The sequence below is a fragment of the Vicugna pacos genome, chromosome X, assembly GCF_048564905.1.
Source record: "Vicugna pacos chromosome X, VicPac4, whole genome shotgun sequence".
Lineage (NCBI taxonomy): Eukaryota > Metazoa > Chordata > Mammalia > Artiodactyla > Camelidae > Vicugna > Vicugna pacos.
Genome location: NC_133023.1, coordinates 16,293,889 through 16,309,881, shown reverse-complemented (window position 1 = coordinate 16,309,881; position 15,993 = coordinate 16,293,889). Strand labels below are relative to the sequence as shown.

The 15,993-nt window shown below is 44.2% G+C and overlaps 1 protein-coding gene across 6 annotated transcripts in view; it reads right to left on the bottom strand.

Moving 5' to 3' along the window:
• Positions 1 to 15,993, bottom strand: part of SMS (spermine synthase) — a 42,756-nt gene that overhangs the window by 20,476 nt on the left and 6,287 nt on the right. For all 6 annotated transcript variants that reach the window (XR_012067633.1, XR_012067634.1, XM_072956788.1 and 3 more), the window contains exons 2-3: positions 3,221 to 3,341; positions 290 to 380 (exon numbers count right to left, since the gene is read on the bottom strand). Coding sequence is in view for 4 of the 6 variants with exons in the window: in XM_072956788.1 (XP_072812889.1) it covers positions 290 to 380; positions 3,221 to 3,341 (212 nt within the window). In the remaining 2 variants the exon portion in view is untranslated. The remainder of the gene's footprint in view (positions 1 to 289; positions 381 to 3,220; positions 3,342 to 15,993) is intronic.

Sequence of the window (15,993 nt, the reverse complement as noted above, 5' to 3'; positions counted from 1 at the left end):
CTCAAAGATATTGCAGACATAACATCCTGGTTAAAGGCTTACATTCCCTTCAGTGGAAGGTGAAATCATTACTCAGTACTCAAGCAGTCGAGGGAAACATGACAGCTAGATTCCTAAAAGCTACTGGAAAACAACTGTTTTTCTTCTAAAACCACTTATCTGAAGAGAGACGAGTTTAAAATTCAGTGAACTGGGAAGTCAGCAATTCGATGAAATTAATTTTAACGTCATTAAACCGAGCAGTTTTGTGATTCTCAAATACTTGAGTAAATGAAAGTGAACAACTGACACTGTCAACTTCTTTGCCTTGCGCATCCCCGTCGTAACTCTGAAGGTCCAGCAACACCAGTCCATGTGGGTAAATTCTCAAATTGGCAAAGCTGCAGAGGAAAGCATAATTTTAGGGGGTAAGAATTGATATCATCGCACTCAAAAGGAAAGACGCCCACCCAGTTAACAGGGAAAGCCACTGCTCTTATTCCCTTAATTATATAAACCCGGCTGCTTTCTTGTTAGAGCCTCTTCATGGGGGCAGCGAAGGCAATCATTTAGGGAAAGTTTTAGGGTCACTGAATGGTAGGGTTTTCAGAATAGGTTCTTGGGCCCAAAAAGTGATTCAGCAGCAAGTTCTATGACGCTGATTTTTCTGAAGGCCCCCCAGCAGGGACTCGCCAGCCTTAGTAAGCTCTACTTGAAAGGAAGGGAGGGTGGGGAAGAGCAATTTGGGATTTCCCAATACCCTCCAGAGTTCAAAACCATGTTTTTCTGACTGCAAGCAGGTGGTGGCTAAAATCCACTGAGTTTGGGCCCTCCAAGCCAAATCCAGCCCGCGGTACGTTTTGTGGAGCCTGCAAAGGTACGTTTTGTGGAGCCTGCAAACGAAGTATGGTTTTTACATTTTTAAAGAGTTGTTTTTAAAAAAAAAAAAAAGAATGTGACAGGGACCTTATGTGGCTCCTTACAGAAAAGGTTCTAACCCCTAATTTAGTGGATCTAAGCAGCTTTTTTAATGAAGTAAAAATAAAATAGTGTCACATGCTTAAGAACTATCTTAAACTTGTTTCAATTAAACATATATATTTTGTATCGCACATATGCAGATGTGTGTGCAGGGCTATGATATGAACATCTGAAAAATACTAAATTAAGATGAAGAATTCTGTTCAGAGAATACAGGTAGTGTGCCTTGATTAAGAAATAAATACAACTAGTTAATTTTCACCTTCAGCCCTTAGATAGCCTCAAAATCAAGTTCAGGGCCCAGGGCTCCACAGACATCTACTACACCTGAATGAGCTGATCATCCCCCCCACCCCTCCTCCAAAAAGAGGAGCCAGGGGTGAAGGATAGAGAAATGCCAGCCCTTAACCACCTGGCTGCTTCTAGCAGAGTCCTATGCCTGAGAACCGCAGAACATGGAGAACACTGGAAGTGTTAATCATGAGATTAAAACCAGATTTAAAACCAAAATTAAGAAAGAGGAAAAGCTGCCGGGGTGTGGAGCTGCAGGCCCTCCCCAGGGCCAGTGCCTGGGCGTGGAAAAGAAAAGTGAGGATTCAGACAGGCAGCATGGAGATGGGGCCCAGATGGCCAAGTAAGAGAAGAGAAAGGCCAACGTTGAAAACAATTTTTTGTTAACTAAGCATGTTAACTTTTTTTCTGCTTTCAGAAGCAATTTCCAAACCCCTCTTGTCACTCAGAAACTCCTTTCCAGGAAGAATTCTAAGCCTTCTGGAAGGCTGGGATTGGTGCTAGGGTAGAAGACTCAAGAAGTGACATAGAGAGGTTGGCCTCGCCAGGTTGCAAAGGCCATTAGGAGGTGGTAAGAGAGGAAAAGTCCCAAAGGATGGACCACAACAAAGACAGCGAGATGGCAGGGAGGGTGAAGAGGACCAAACAGAGGGGCTGCGGAGCTGGATGGCTTAAGGCCAGCTGCAGACCTCTGCTTCCAGAAGACTCACCTTAACTGGGCCAGAGCCCGAGGACGGAGGCAGTGGAGGATCTGCAGTGGTACTGATTTGGGGTCACCCTTGAGAAGACATCTTTCTAGATACCTCTGAGATAGCTGCTACTCACACTGAGGACGGCTATGTCACCAGAAATACAAATCTGGTCTTAGAGGAGAGGGGTTAGGATGTCTCTGAGACATCGGGGTAGGAAACACCAATCGTTGCCACAGGGGTGGACCATGTATGTAGACTTATAAAGAGAACAATGGAAAGGGAAGGGTGAGTTCAAAAGTGCAAGTTTCCTTCATCTTACAGCACTGTCTTCTGGGCCTCTGTAAGAAGAGGGTAGAGGGTGTTTTCTTTTAATTAGAAAAACAAGGGAGAGAATGTGGCACATTAATGAAGACATGAGGAATTCTAGTACTTAGTATACATTGGGAGAATGGAATAAAAGCCATCAAAAACATCCAAGAATTCACATTTTAAAGTTAATAGTGTGAATTACTAAGAATCTTAATAGTTTTGTACAGCAAACAGTCCAGATGATACAAACCTACTACAAAACTACAAAATGCTCGAGACACCAGTCTCTTCTGGTGTCAATCTTCTCCTTTCCTACTCTCACGGTGACTTTCATTTACATATTGATTAGGTATAAAGACTTAAGGGCAAAAAAAAAAAAAACTTGTTAACTGTTGGATCCCCCCTCAGTTTCCTATCAAGCTACTTGCAGACTCCCATCCCACATTTGACTGCAGTCTGCATTAACTGATGATCAGTTATTACAGTGCTACTCACGGCAGGGCCAGCTGACTGGCAGCTGGGAGCTTGTCAGAAATGCTATTTGGGGTGCTCCCCCGCCCTGCGGCATCAGCAACTTCTGGAGCGCAGCATGGCAAGCTGTGTTTTAAACAACTCCGATTACTGCCTGCGGGCTCACGCTGCTTATGCTGCCCAAGGGTTTTGGGTCTTGGCCACACAGCAGAATCACCTGGGGGGCTCTGGAGAAACAGTGGTGCCCAGAGACCTCAACCTCTGCAGGGAGCGCTTGGGCCTGGGATTTTGTGAAAGCGCTCCAGCAACTCTGCTGTGCAGCCAGAGCTGAGAAGCACTGAATTCCAGCCCCCTCCCTAATGATGTCAAAAGAGGAAAGGAAAAAAAACTGGATGCCACCCCACCACCACCCTTTGTGCACACACACACAACCCCCACACACCCTCACACCGCTGAAGTGCTGAGATCTGAAGACGAGCACTCAACCGCCACCTCACCTGCCATTTTTGTTTATGTAGGTCGCTAAATAACCATGGTCCTGCCAGGTGTGCACCGACTCCGTCATCCCCTTCTCCTGGAAAATGGACTGGAGGCCTTTCAGAATGGTCTCACCATCAGCTGGAGAACAGGGAGAAGGCAAGATGGTCAGGGTGAGCCGCTGAGAAGCAAAGTCAGTGAGGCAGTCTGACGGCTTAACTTTTTAAGGAAACCTGAACAAAGTAGCCAGCATCATTCATCCCCTTCATTATGAGCTACGAACATTCTCAGTCCTGCAGGGATAGGCTGCAGATTACCAGGTAACACAATAAGCACACAAACACCAACCACAAAACAGCTGTGCCAGAAATGCAGACAGATGTTCAGCCAACCAGAAATAGCCTAACAAAATATTCCACCTAGCCAGCAATCAGAAATACAAACACAGTAAATGACATTCCACTTCAGTTTAAATAAATTAATGAGGATATACAGTACTAGAAAAGAGATTCCATCCACCACTAATGGGTATCATAAATGACTTCAAAACGTTTGGCTTTATGTTCCAGGTGTTTTACAGTAAGGATGGCTTGCTTTTATAACTGGAAAAAAAAAAATAACTGGTACCACTCAGTAACCTATTACTAAATGGCAGAAACTGAGCAACAATTCAGTAAGGGACAAGCTGCTAGGTGTGTGACCCCCTCTCCTACCCAAATGGAGCTCAGTGATCACAGGTAGGACTAGTCAAGGTTATTGATAATGCATTAACCTCTGCAGGTTTACATGAAGCCTTCATCTGCCAGAACATCCAACATTACAACACTTGGAATGGATGGAAGGCAAAATACAATGTATCCTTCTCTAGTTGTATCTGCCAAAGTATTCATTTCCTGAGAAGGGTAAGATAAAGAACCAAGATGAGACAAAAATAATGATTCTGTACTGTCCCATAAGCCCTCCACAGGCTGGTACTTTTTCCACATGAAAGAAAAAATAGCGTAGGCTGCAAAGCCTCGTTTTGAAGCATCCCTGTGAACTGAACTGAGAGCAGAAGAAAAAAAACAAGAAGATCCACACTTGACCGCAGTGCAGTTTCACAAGAAAATTACACTAGAATGCCTTCCATAAACTAAGGAGTGCCAAAACTTAGACTCTGGGTAGATTGAAAAATTCCATCCAGTCCATCTCCAGTGACACGTGGAACTATGCTCCCAAGACCTTCCAGCACAAACTGGGTTCAGAGTCCAAACTGGGCAGCAGAGATGTGTTATTCTGGCCTGCACAAACTTTTTTTTTTTAAATGTAAGTTAATTGCCATTTAAAAAACAGATTTCATCACCCCCATGGCAGGGGGTGGAGTAGTGCCCCCCCCAAAAGATACATCCATATCCTCACCCCCAGAATTTAGGAGTGTGACCTTATCTGGAAAAGGTTTTTTTTTTTTTTTTTTAAACAGACGTGGGTAATTTAAGGATCTAGAGAGGTGGATCATCTTAGATCATCCAGGTGGGTCCTAAATCCAGTAAGTATCCTTATCAGAGACTGAAGACTGAAAGACACAGGGAGACTGAGGAGCAGGCGAGATGAAGACAAAGGTAGAGACTGGCATGGAACAACACGTGGGCCTAAGAGAAGCTGGAAAAGGCAAGCAAGGACTCTGCCCTGGAGCCTAGAGCCCTGAGAGGGAGGGGCGCTCTGTGGATACTTTGTTTTCAGAACTGCGGCCTCCAGAACAGGGAGACCAAGTTTCTGTAGTTTCAAACCACTCAGTTTGTAGTTATTTTGTTACAACAGCCCTAGCCTGGCTAATACATTCACCAAAATGCGGATTTTAGCTTTGCTTAATGAACAATAGCAAATGGAGTAGTATCAATGGCAGTGAAGGAGTGATTTTTTTTAATCTCAATTTCCAGAGAGAAATTAGGATACCACAACCAAACCTCACAGACAACATTCACATGAAAATTTCAAAATTAAATGACACTGTATTCCCTAACAGCACGAAAGGAGTAGGTGGAGACAAGCAGCTCAGCCCAGGGACCGCTGTGCTACCAGCAACTCTGACAGGAGTCAGTGAGCAGAGCAGAGGGACTGCAACCCCCCCCCAATGCCAACAAGGGTTCACTGGCGAGGAAGGTGCCTCCTCTGAGGAGGAGGCAGAGCCCAGCAGGCCACACAAATGAGAACGGGGACCTGGGTAGGGAGGGGCAGTGTCGGGGTAGCGCAGCCCTGTGAACGGCCAAAAGGAATGGAGGCCTCTTGCAGGAAAAAGCCGCCCATCAGAAAGGGACCACTGGAGCTGCATCCACGCAGCCCCATTAGAACACAAGCATCACCCAAGGCGAGCAGTGACCTCAGGTCTCATTCAAGTCTCACTCGGTCCCAGCAAACCATGCCTTTGGGAAACTCATTTGGCAAAAAATAATCTAGCTGGCTTCACTATTCTGAAATTGCTTTCAGCAAATTAAAAGAGGGAGACCTGAATTATATCCCTCAGAACTGTGGTTTTAAGACTGAATTCTGTCCCCCTAAAAAAAATTTCCATTTCAAACTCAATGCAAAGAACTGATCTTGTTCCATTAGTGTTTGTCAATGAAGCCCAGTGGAGTCAGGCCACCGTGGAAGTGACCGAGCTGCAGGGCGGTGACGACCAGCGCACCCAGCATGCCGGCGTGCCACACGTCCTTGAACCGTGAACAGGAAAGCCACTATGCAATTATTCAATCCCTCCTTGGCCAGAACAGATGTTTTCTGTTTTGAAAGTGTATAAAACAAATCATGACTCCCGGTAAATGGCCTCAAGATCGGGTAGTGTTGGCACATTGCAAAACAAAACCGCGTGTGCTGGTGAAGGGGCTGTCCAGGCGGGGGCCACCCTGCGTGTCACTGGCCAGGCTGTGTGGTGAACAAAGGCCCCGGGGCTGAGCTGGGGCAAACTCAGTCCCTTGGGCAGGGAAAGGGGTGTCTTTGCTGGCCAAGCCCAGCATGGCGGCTGTCCCTGTTTTCCAACTGGCACCATCAGCAGAGAGGCACCGAGTGGGATAATGGAGGCCCTCCGGCCAGGTTTCAAGTGGAAAACAACAACAACAACAACAACACATAACAAAAGAGATGCAATTTAGAGGTTTACTTTATTTCTATTCTGTGGTCTCCCCACCCCCAACCCCACGGTTCAGTAGAAATACACTGGGTCTAAATGTTATTTCTGGCTGTTGTCACTGTCCAGTGCCTGCGGCCATTGTGTGCATTGGCCCAGCCACGGGTAGGGAGACCACGTTCTGTCTACTGTTCCCCTCACCTCATAGTCACCTTCCTCCTGACCTGGGCATTCCCATCACCCACACTACTCCCAGCCCTTGGGGAAGACTCCAGAAAGGGGAGCTGGAGCTGAAACAACTGCTTAGCAGCTCTCTGCCAGAATCAAAGTTTTAAAATGAAAACTGGAAGCCAAAGACATGGGCTCACTAGCCTTAACAAGGTGGCTTCCTTGGTCATCTTGATCTTAAGTGCTCAGTAAGTGTTTCGGGGTAATGGAAAATTGCGTTCGGCTAAATAAATCATCCTTATTTGACACAACACTGTAAAATGACTATAACTCAATAAAAAACGTTAAAAAAAAAAGTCATCCTTATTACTGTATCTCTGCAGGGTTTCTAGAACACCTAGACCAGTGGTTTTCAATCCGAGTTGTGCATTATAATCACCTGGGAAGTTTTTAAAATTCTGATGCCACATCCTAGACCAATTAAATCAAAATCTGGGGGTGGGACCCAGGCATCATGATTTTTTAAAGTTCCCTGGGAAATTCCAATGTGCAGTTACGGTTAAGAACCACTGATCTAAACCACTCGATACAAAGAAGAAAAAGAAAGCCTCAATTTCTCCCCGAGATCCATTTACAGGGCTCTCTTGGATAATGAACCTCATTCCTCGGACCCTGACCATAAGCTCTAGACCAATCACAAATTTGGGGCCGAATCCCAAATGTCTACATCCAGCTGGAATCTGCCTCCCACAAATGCTCACCACCCTGTCCCAATCTCAAATCTAGAATCAAAATCCGGCTTCAGACTTCCCTACACCTTCCCATCAATGGACAATGCCCCTGCTGCTTAAGATCCTCCTTCATGGCCCCAGACGTTTCCCCAAAGGCCCTCCACCACAGCCTAAGACACCAGGCACCATGGCAAAAAGACAGGAAAACATGCTTCCATTAGATTCCCACTTCTTCAGTTTTAAGAAGCTAAATACTATAACCTTCGCAACAAAGTGAATTCCATTAGAGAGGATGCCCTCAACAAATAAGCAATTTTCACACCTCCAGAAAAACTCTGGACTCTTCACTCCTGACCTTGACTTGTGCCTCTTAAGTCTTTCTCAGCTGCAGAAGCTTCAACTACGAGAACTCTGGACAGAAGGTGAGAGGGCTTTAAGCTCCACAAGGCCAAGTCTCAGGGCCTGCGGGGCCATCACCTTGCCAGCTGTGGGCCCGGGCTGCACCGCCTCCTCTGGGGGTCAGGCTGCTGCGGGCCTTCCTGCTTCCTCATGTTCAAGCAGCACCTGGCTTATGAAATTAGGAGATGAATTCCTATGCTTGCCAAGAATATCTTTAATTACATGGGCTGGAAATTCCACCCCTCACCACCAAGCGCACCCCCTACCCCAGTTATATTGTCTTCTAGGTCTCCCTCCCACAAAGCTCAAACAACTGAAGTTCCCAGGGGTGGTTAGTTACTCCCATGGCTGCACCATGCCCAAGTGGTGAGGCCCAAAGCCCAGCATCCATCCAGCCCACTTTCCACTCCCCAGACCCCGACATTTCCAGAGCTCCATGCCCTAACTTGTCCGCACCTCTTGGCTCCCTCTGATCTGCTGCCTCTCCACGCACACTTTCCATTTACCATCCAAGTCAGGGAGCCCAGCCACCTCCTTTCAGAGATCTGCTCTCTTAGTGAGAGAATGGCCCTGAAACTGGTGGCAGATCCGTTTGCTCCTCCCTCCAAGGGGCAGCATAAATGCAGGCCTCCTTCCCCAAACCTGAGACTCTGATGTCAGAGAACCTAAGAGTTGGACTTAGGTTGTGCCCATTTTACCAGCTTTCTGATCTTCTTGATAGAACCTCAAATCTAAAAGAAGGGAAACTGGACTCCAATAGTTTGGAATCATTCAAGTATCTGCTTTAAAAAATCCTCTCAGATGTCCTCATCTTGACAGTGTTATGCCTTGATCAAAACGCAGAACTGTACACTAAATTTACTCTATGTAAAATATATCAAGGTAAAAAAAATCTGTTCCACAGCTACCACCACCACTGACACAACCACTCTTGAGAACAAACGAGCATAACGTTCGTTTCATGGGCCCCTCTCACCCACACCAGTTGCTCACAACAGCCTGAGTTCCAGAACATCTTTTGAACTCATTCTGAATATGCTAGGTGTAACAACAACAACAACAAAATTAATGTTGAGAGGCAACAAATCTAGATTACTGAAATCAAATGATATACAGAAATAGACTTCGTATTTCACAATCAGAAACAGCTTAACACTTAAATGTAAAATTATATTTTATTATCTTTTTAAATTTTAGCAAAGAGTCTGTGCCTCAGGAGATTTCTCAGACATTCAAAAGCCTAATGAATTTCCAGGGATTAAAGTGAAGATCAAGCAGGTGCTTCCTCGGCCTGTCTTAGGTACAACAGCTTGGTCTTATATTCTACATCCAGTCCTTTTTACAACAGCTGCAGGATGATTAATCTCATCACACAAAACCCAAGCCAACAGGAATGTCCAAAACAGCATGACTCATAATACTCAAAAAGTGAAAACACCCCAATTGTCCATCAGGGTGTAAGTGGAAAAGGGAAATGTGGTCATATCCACACCATGGACTATTATTTAACCAAAGAAAGAATGAAGTGTACCAACACATACTACAACATGGGTGAATCTTGAAGACACGATGCCAAAGAAGCCAGTCACAAAAGACCACATATTGTGATTCTATTTATATGAAATGGTCAGAAAAAACAAGTCCCTAGAGACATAAAGCAAATTAAGTGGTTGCCAGGACCTGGGAGGAATGGAGGTGATAGCTAAGGGGTACAGAGTTTCTTCCCGGAGTGATGAAAATGTTCTAAAATTGTGATGATGGTCGCACAACTCTGAATATACCAAAACCATTGAATTGTATACTTTAGATAGGCAAATTGTGTGAAACATCAGTTATAGCTCAATAAACTTGTCCCAAAACATCCAAACAAGGGGCACTTTTAGATTCTCAGTTACTGTGAGGTAATCAAGGCAACAGAAAGTTCCAGAAGCCAGTTTCTACCCTCAATCAACCATAAGACAGGCTCCAGGCACAAGGTTAAAGGGGCTTCAAGAGGCAGTCTTCTCTGTCCATCCCCACCCACCCCTGAATAGCTTGTCTCTGACCCGTCGCTCTGTGTGGGCACTATCCCAGGGCTGCAGCCAGTAAAGCGTGCCTGCGGCCAGCGCCGATGCCTCAGGCTCCATCACAGCAGCCGCCGCCACCGTGGTGACTGATGTTATTAATACTGAATTGTATCCTTGAAAGCTGCTGGGAGAGTGGATCTGAAAAGTTCTCATCACAAGGAAAATAATCTGCAACTATGTGTGGTGATAGATGTTAAGAAGACATTGCAGAGACCATTTTCCAGCACATATTGAATCATTATGTTGTACACCTGAAACAGGTTATAGGTCAATTATATTTCAATTAAAAATAATTAACAGCAGAAGTGGGGCTGCAAAATACTGAAAGGTTCAACGACATAAACAACGTGGAGGGCTTATTTTCATAGCAGTTTTTGGTATTCACAGAGAAGAGAAACCCAACCAGGAAAAGTTAATTACAGAAAAGAAGAAAAAAGACCTACCAAAGTTGGACTGACAGCCACACAACACAGAAATGACACCCCAGCTCTTTTCATGCAATCGTGCTTTAAGGAAAACCATATGGGACTGTTTACACTACCAGCCACAATGACTATTTCTTAAAACTCACACTGCGGTACGCTTGGTATACTGTAAACATGCTGTCAATTATCTCACTGCCCTGCCTTCCCTTTCCCACTGCAGGAGAGAGCAGTTAAAGGGGTATTTCCCACAGACACGTGGGCCCCCAACACCTACTGGAAAGGGGGCAGGAGCCTCACTCTACTTTAAAATAACACCAACCCAGAGCCAATCTCCTTAAAGAAATTAAAGTGCTTATTAAACAAACAAAGATTTTATGAGACAATGCTAATCCCTCTGTAGTCTGGAATCAGAACGCTAATACAATATTGGATCTTCTTCCTGGTAAGCCAGTTTCCCCCACAGGACTAGGAGAGTCTTTTTTTTTTTTCCATGTTTATAGAGTTTATTTGTTTTCTAAGTCAAACAAGATGAAAAGGATTCTTCCTTTGTGTTCTTTAATCAAAGGTAGAGTGTTATTTTAGACATCAAGAGCACATTCCAGATGTTTTTGTCCCTAAGATCCCTCCCAGCATCCCCACTTCCCTGTACCCCAAGTGGGCAGTGGGGAGAATTAAAAACCCAGGTCCAGTCAAAGGTTCAGTCTATCTTTACAGGCAGGCTCATCAGAACACAGAGCACTGAGAAAGCAAAAGCCTTGATGCCCTGCGAGCCTGCTTAGGAGAGTCTTAAAAGTAGCCACAAGCAACAGGTGGCACTGCAGGGTCTACCTCCACGGAGCTGTCACGTGGCTCCAACTCTCCTGTCCTCACATTCTAAGCCCACCCGGAAGGCTAACCAAGAGTTTTAAAATAAGGCACAGGAAAGAGAGATCAGGCAAAACCCTGGCTTTCATCTGGGGGAAAGCTGACATGTTAGTTTGTGGCCACAACACACTGAACACCAGGCCACTTGCCCTCTCCCAGAAGGAGTCACTGGAGGAACATCTGGTGGACAACGACCCCATGGAACGTGGGAAGGAGTCAACTTGGCTGGAGCTGGGGAAGAGAGCCGGGCAGAGGACACAGGAAGAGGTCACGACACAGTGAACCCTCTTGTGGGCCGGCCTCAACTTGACAGGAAGTAGGAGTTAAAGGAAGCGAAACCAGGCCCAGCAGCATCATAAAAGGGACAGGCAGGTGGCAAGAGGGGACTTGCAGGGTTTGAGGGTACAGGACAGAAGACTTAAGACATCTGGCCCAGGAAACGGGACAAGCCCTTACCTTTAGTTCAAAACTGCTGTCCACAGTCCACTGAGAGGCATGGAAAGGGTTCCCACCACCACGTGCCACCTCCCCTCAATTCACAGAGCAGCAGGATGAGAACAGGGGACAGGCGGGCCCCAAGTGGGCTGGCAATGGTTTCCTTCAGCTCCACCCAGAAGGAGAACAAGATTTCTTTCCCAAAGTAGAAATGGCAGGACTTTTTTTTTTAATCCAGGAAGGATGAAGTATGTTTTCCGAGCATTTAAACACTGAATCTCCAGCTTTCCTGCCACTAACTTTAGGTGGGCAGAACCCTCACAGGTCAGACCTCTTAGCAGTTGTATTTCTATACAAAAAATTCTAAGGTTTCTGCCAGAGCTGCTATGCCAGACTGCAAATCAACAATGAAAATAGTATTTCCAGAGATAAAGCAGTTTAGACTTTGTGAATCTGTGATGTCAAAAATCACATTTGCCTCAGAGAAGTCCCTTGCTCTGGCTTTGGCCAGGGCAGACTCAACCAGGTCAGCACTGAGGTCTGTGCCCCTCAGAAGGGCCCTCCAAGGAGACTGCTTTGCACCCAGGAGGCGCTGGGCAGGCAAGCATGACTGGAGAACGGTACAGAAAAGGACCCAAACTCCCCAGACACTGGGACGCGGCCTGTGCTACAGCAGATTCCAGATGATGCAAAGGCCACAAGTCCGTGTGAGGGGCCTGGGCTCTGTACTTGTGCACTTTTCCAGGTGGCTTTGAGGCAAGCCACGGGACTCAGATGGTCTAAAGGCAGAGGTGGGCAGGCTCGCTCTGCAAAGGGCCACACAGGACAGATGCCAGGCTTGGCAGGCCACGTCAGGTCCTGTCACCAATGTATGTTCGTGTTTTACTGCCCTTTAAAAAGGCAACAATCATTCTTAGCTGGAGGGCTGTACAGAAAGAAGCCAGAAGAGCAGGATTTAGCCCAAGGGCCTTAGTTTGTTGATCCCTGGTCTGAAATCTTTTCCAGCTCTAAATTCTTAACAGGGACACTCAGCTGTAATTCTGGATTTCCAGAAGTGACCTTCTAGAATTTCAGACGAGAATAATCTGAGAACATTTCCTACATTTCCTACATTTAACTGAGCAACTTAGTAAATGTGGGAAAAATTACAGCTAATAAGCTATGTAACTAGGACCTCCGTGTCTTAAGAACTACAGAGAACTAATGCTAGCAGCTAATGGGAACTTCCTCACGCCAGAGAATAAGAATGTGTAGGAGTACCAGCCTCCATGTAAGTCTCAAATCACTCATCTATGCTCCCACTTCAAGAACTTAGAAAAAAAATTAACCCAAAGCAAGCAGAGGAAGGGAATAAGGATAACAGCAGAAATCAATGAAATTGAAAAACAAAACGAAAAACTATAGAGAAATCAATGAAGCTAAAAGCTATTACTCTGAAAAGGTCAATAAATTGAAAAACTAGAGCAAGAATGACAAAGAAAAAAAAAGACAAAATATAGATTGCCAGAATTAGGAATCAAATTAGAGATATCATTACAGATACTGCAGACACCAAAAGGATAATAAAGGAATCCTACAAACAACTCTAGACAGAAATTCGATAATTTAAGGAAACGAGCAAATTTCTCAAAAAACACAAACTACCACAACTCACCAATATGAAAGATAATTTCAACAGCCCTATAACCACACTAAGGTAATTAAATGTGTAATTTTACAACACCGCCAAAAAACAAACAAACAAACAAAAAAAACCTTGAGGCCCAGATGGTTTCACTGGAGAATTCCACCAAGCATTTAAAGAATTAACACCAATACTATATAATCTCTTTCATAAAATAAAAAAGGAGGGAATATCTCCAAATTCATTTTGTTTTATAAAGCCATTTATCCTAACACCAAAACCACAGAAAATCCAAAAAGAGAAACCTACAAACCAGACCAACATCCCTCATGAACAGAAACAAAACTCATTAACAAATCCTTAAAATCCTTAATAAGAATTTATCGATATGAAAATAATTATATAACATGACCAAGTGGGATTTATTCCAGATATGCAAGGCTGGTTCAGTTTTTTTTAAAAAGCAATGTGGTCCACCGTATTAATAGGCTAAAGAAGAAAAAATCACGTGGTATTGGTCAATGCAGAAAAAGTATTTGACAAAATTCAGCACCCATTCAAAAGAAAAGCACACAGAAAATAGGAACAGAGGGGCATGTCCACAACTTGATAGGGAGCATCTACAAAAAACCGACAGCCAGCACCGTCTTCAATGACAATAGACTGAGTGCTATCAGGAATAAGGCAAGGACGTCCGCTCTCACTGCTGCTACTCAACCAAGTAACGAAAGTGTAGTCAGCTCAATAAGGCCAAGAGGCCAAGATGTGTCCAAGGTTACACAGCCAGTAGGTGGTAGAGCTAGGTCCAAACGCAAAGCAGCTGGGCTCCAAAATCCAGTGCTTTTAACCATGACATTGTGTTGCTTCCCTTAGTTATAGATGGAACAAGAATAAGCCCCTTGTCCTATACACAAAACATCAACAGTGGTTATCTACGTGTGCTAAGATTAGAGATCTGGCTTTCCCCCTTTCTTTCTATTTCTCTACACCCTGTACTCGTCTGAAATCAGCACATGACCTAAATGACAACAACAAGAATGTAGAAAGACAAATGCATAAACCATTACTTGAACAGCTTCTGCAGTTTCTTCAAGTAAAGCCATATCCTTTGCTCAAAGGTGATAAAAAAAAGCACACACAGGGGCTCTATTAATAATTTAACATTCACCAAAAAAAATTTTTTAAGACCTATCCTATTCCAAAGGGACCAAGTTGGTGGTAAGCACTTTTTCTCTCCAACCTAGACAAATTCCACTTAGGAACATCAAACGCTTGGACAGACAGGCCCATGACCCTCTTCCTCAAAACCCCAGAACCGACTGGGCCACTTAGTTGCAGCACTCAACAGTTCAAAGATTCAGTGTTAAACCATTTATAAAACCTACACCATTACTGTTTCTCAAAGCATGACCCACGGCTCCAGTTCTAAGAAAAGGGGTCCCATAAATAAGTCATGGGATGTAATGTACAGCACAGTGACTATAGCTAATAATACTGTATTGCATATATGAAAATTGCTAAATAGATGTTAAAAGTTCTCATCATAAAAAAAATTTTTGAAACTACATATGTTAATGGATGTTAACTTGTGATCATTTTGCAATGTATACAACTACTGAATTGTGATGTTGTACACCTGCAACTAATGCAATGTTACGTGTCAATAACCTCAATTAAAAAGAAGGGCCCCATGTTGAACCCAATTTGAGACATCTCCTAATATTCACTTCTAGAAACTCAGAATGCCCGTTAGCCTATCAGTTTTGCTTGACCACTATGACCTGCAGTCCTTCAGAAGAGACACTTTGGTTATTAACAATATCCTAGAAATTGCTCAGGAGTCTCATTGGAGAAATATCTATTCCAGGGAAAATGGAGTCGTGCAACACAAACCCATGGAAGTGCTATCTTAAAAATCAACATCTTTTTAAAATTCTGCTTTAATAACTTAGAGAGGTCTTTTAAATAAAGTAGATCAACCTTCAAATCACATGCCAACCCATTATATTCTGCCTCTTCTTTTGCCAGAAGAACTTTCCTTATCTTTCAGTAAGTTAAATTTACACCTCTTTATAGCTGAGCATCTTTATCCACTGGCACCATTTCAAAGTACTCAGCGCTAAGTATTGCAATTGGTGTTAAGTGTTTTATGTATCATTTGACACTCTTCCAAACATTTTATTGGACATCCCACCCAACAACACAGTGTGTGGGATTTTGGTATCATTAGCATCTTCAAGCAAAGGGTGAAATTAAGGTGCATGGGAAACTACCCAGAGGGTCAACTCAGCTCAGGAACCTAGAATGCTCTACTGGCTCTTATCAGCTCCTTTTGACTTTGTGACTTAGCATATAAATGCCTTTGATCGTAAGCATGGCCACTAGCTCAGCAGCTCTTTCCATGACACAGGTGACATTATCTGTTTACCAAAATGCAGGCGGACCACAACTCAGGGCTCCAGAATCCTTTTTCATGGGGTCTGGAAAAGTGCCTAGTTATAAGGGTTTCAAAGAGCATTTGTGCAATGGTTTACATACTTGGTTTGCAGAATTCAATTGAGGAGGTTTCCCAACTTTTCAAAAGAACTGAGCCTGTAATTAAACTACCATGAAATGGTGGTTGGAGCCGCAGCGCACACCAGCAAGCTTGGGTTACAACTGCAGTGAAATGGTGGATTAAAATGCCCAGAATGTGTGTGACTCCAAAAACTAAACTCAATAATAGCTTTACTGAACATGGTTTTAAACAGACGCCCAACCACAACTCAGTCACTTTCTAACTAATCCTTACCTGCCAAGGGTTAGTATAACCACAGTGGTCTCAATTCAAACTATAAAGCCTGTAATTCCAAATCTTACCAGGGTCCCAAGTCCAACACCAAAAGCTCTAGCTTTTCACAGCTATGGGAGACCACAGGACTTCAGTCTATCTCCCAAGAAGGAGGCAAAGGCCTGCAAGTGCTGATTCAAATACGGCCAAT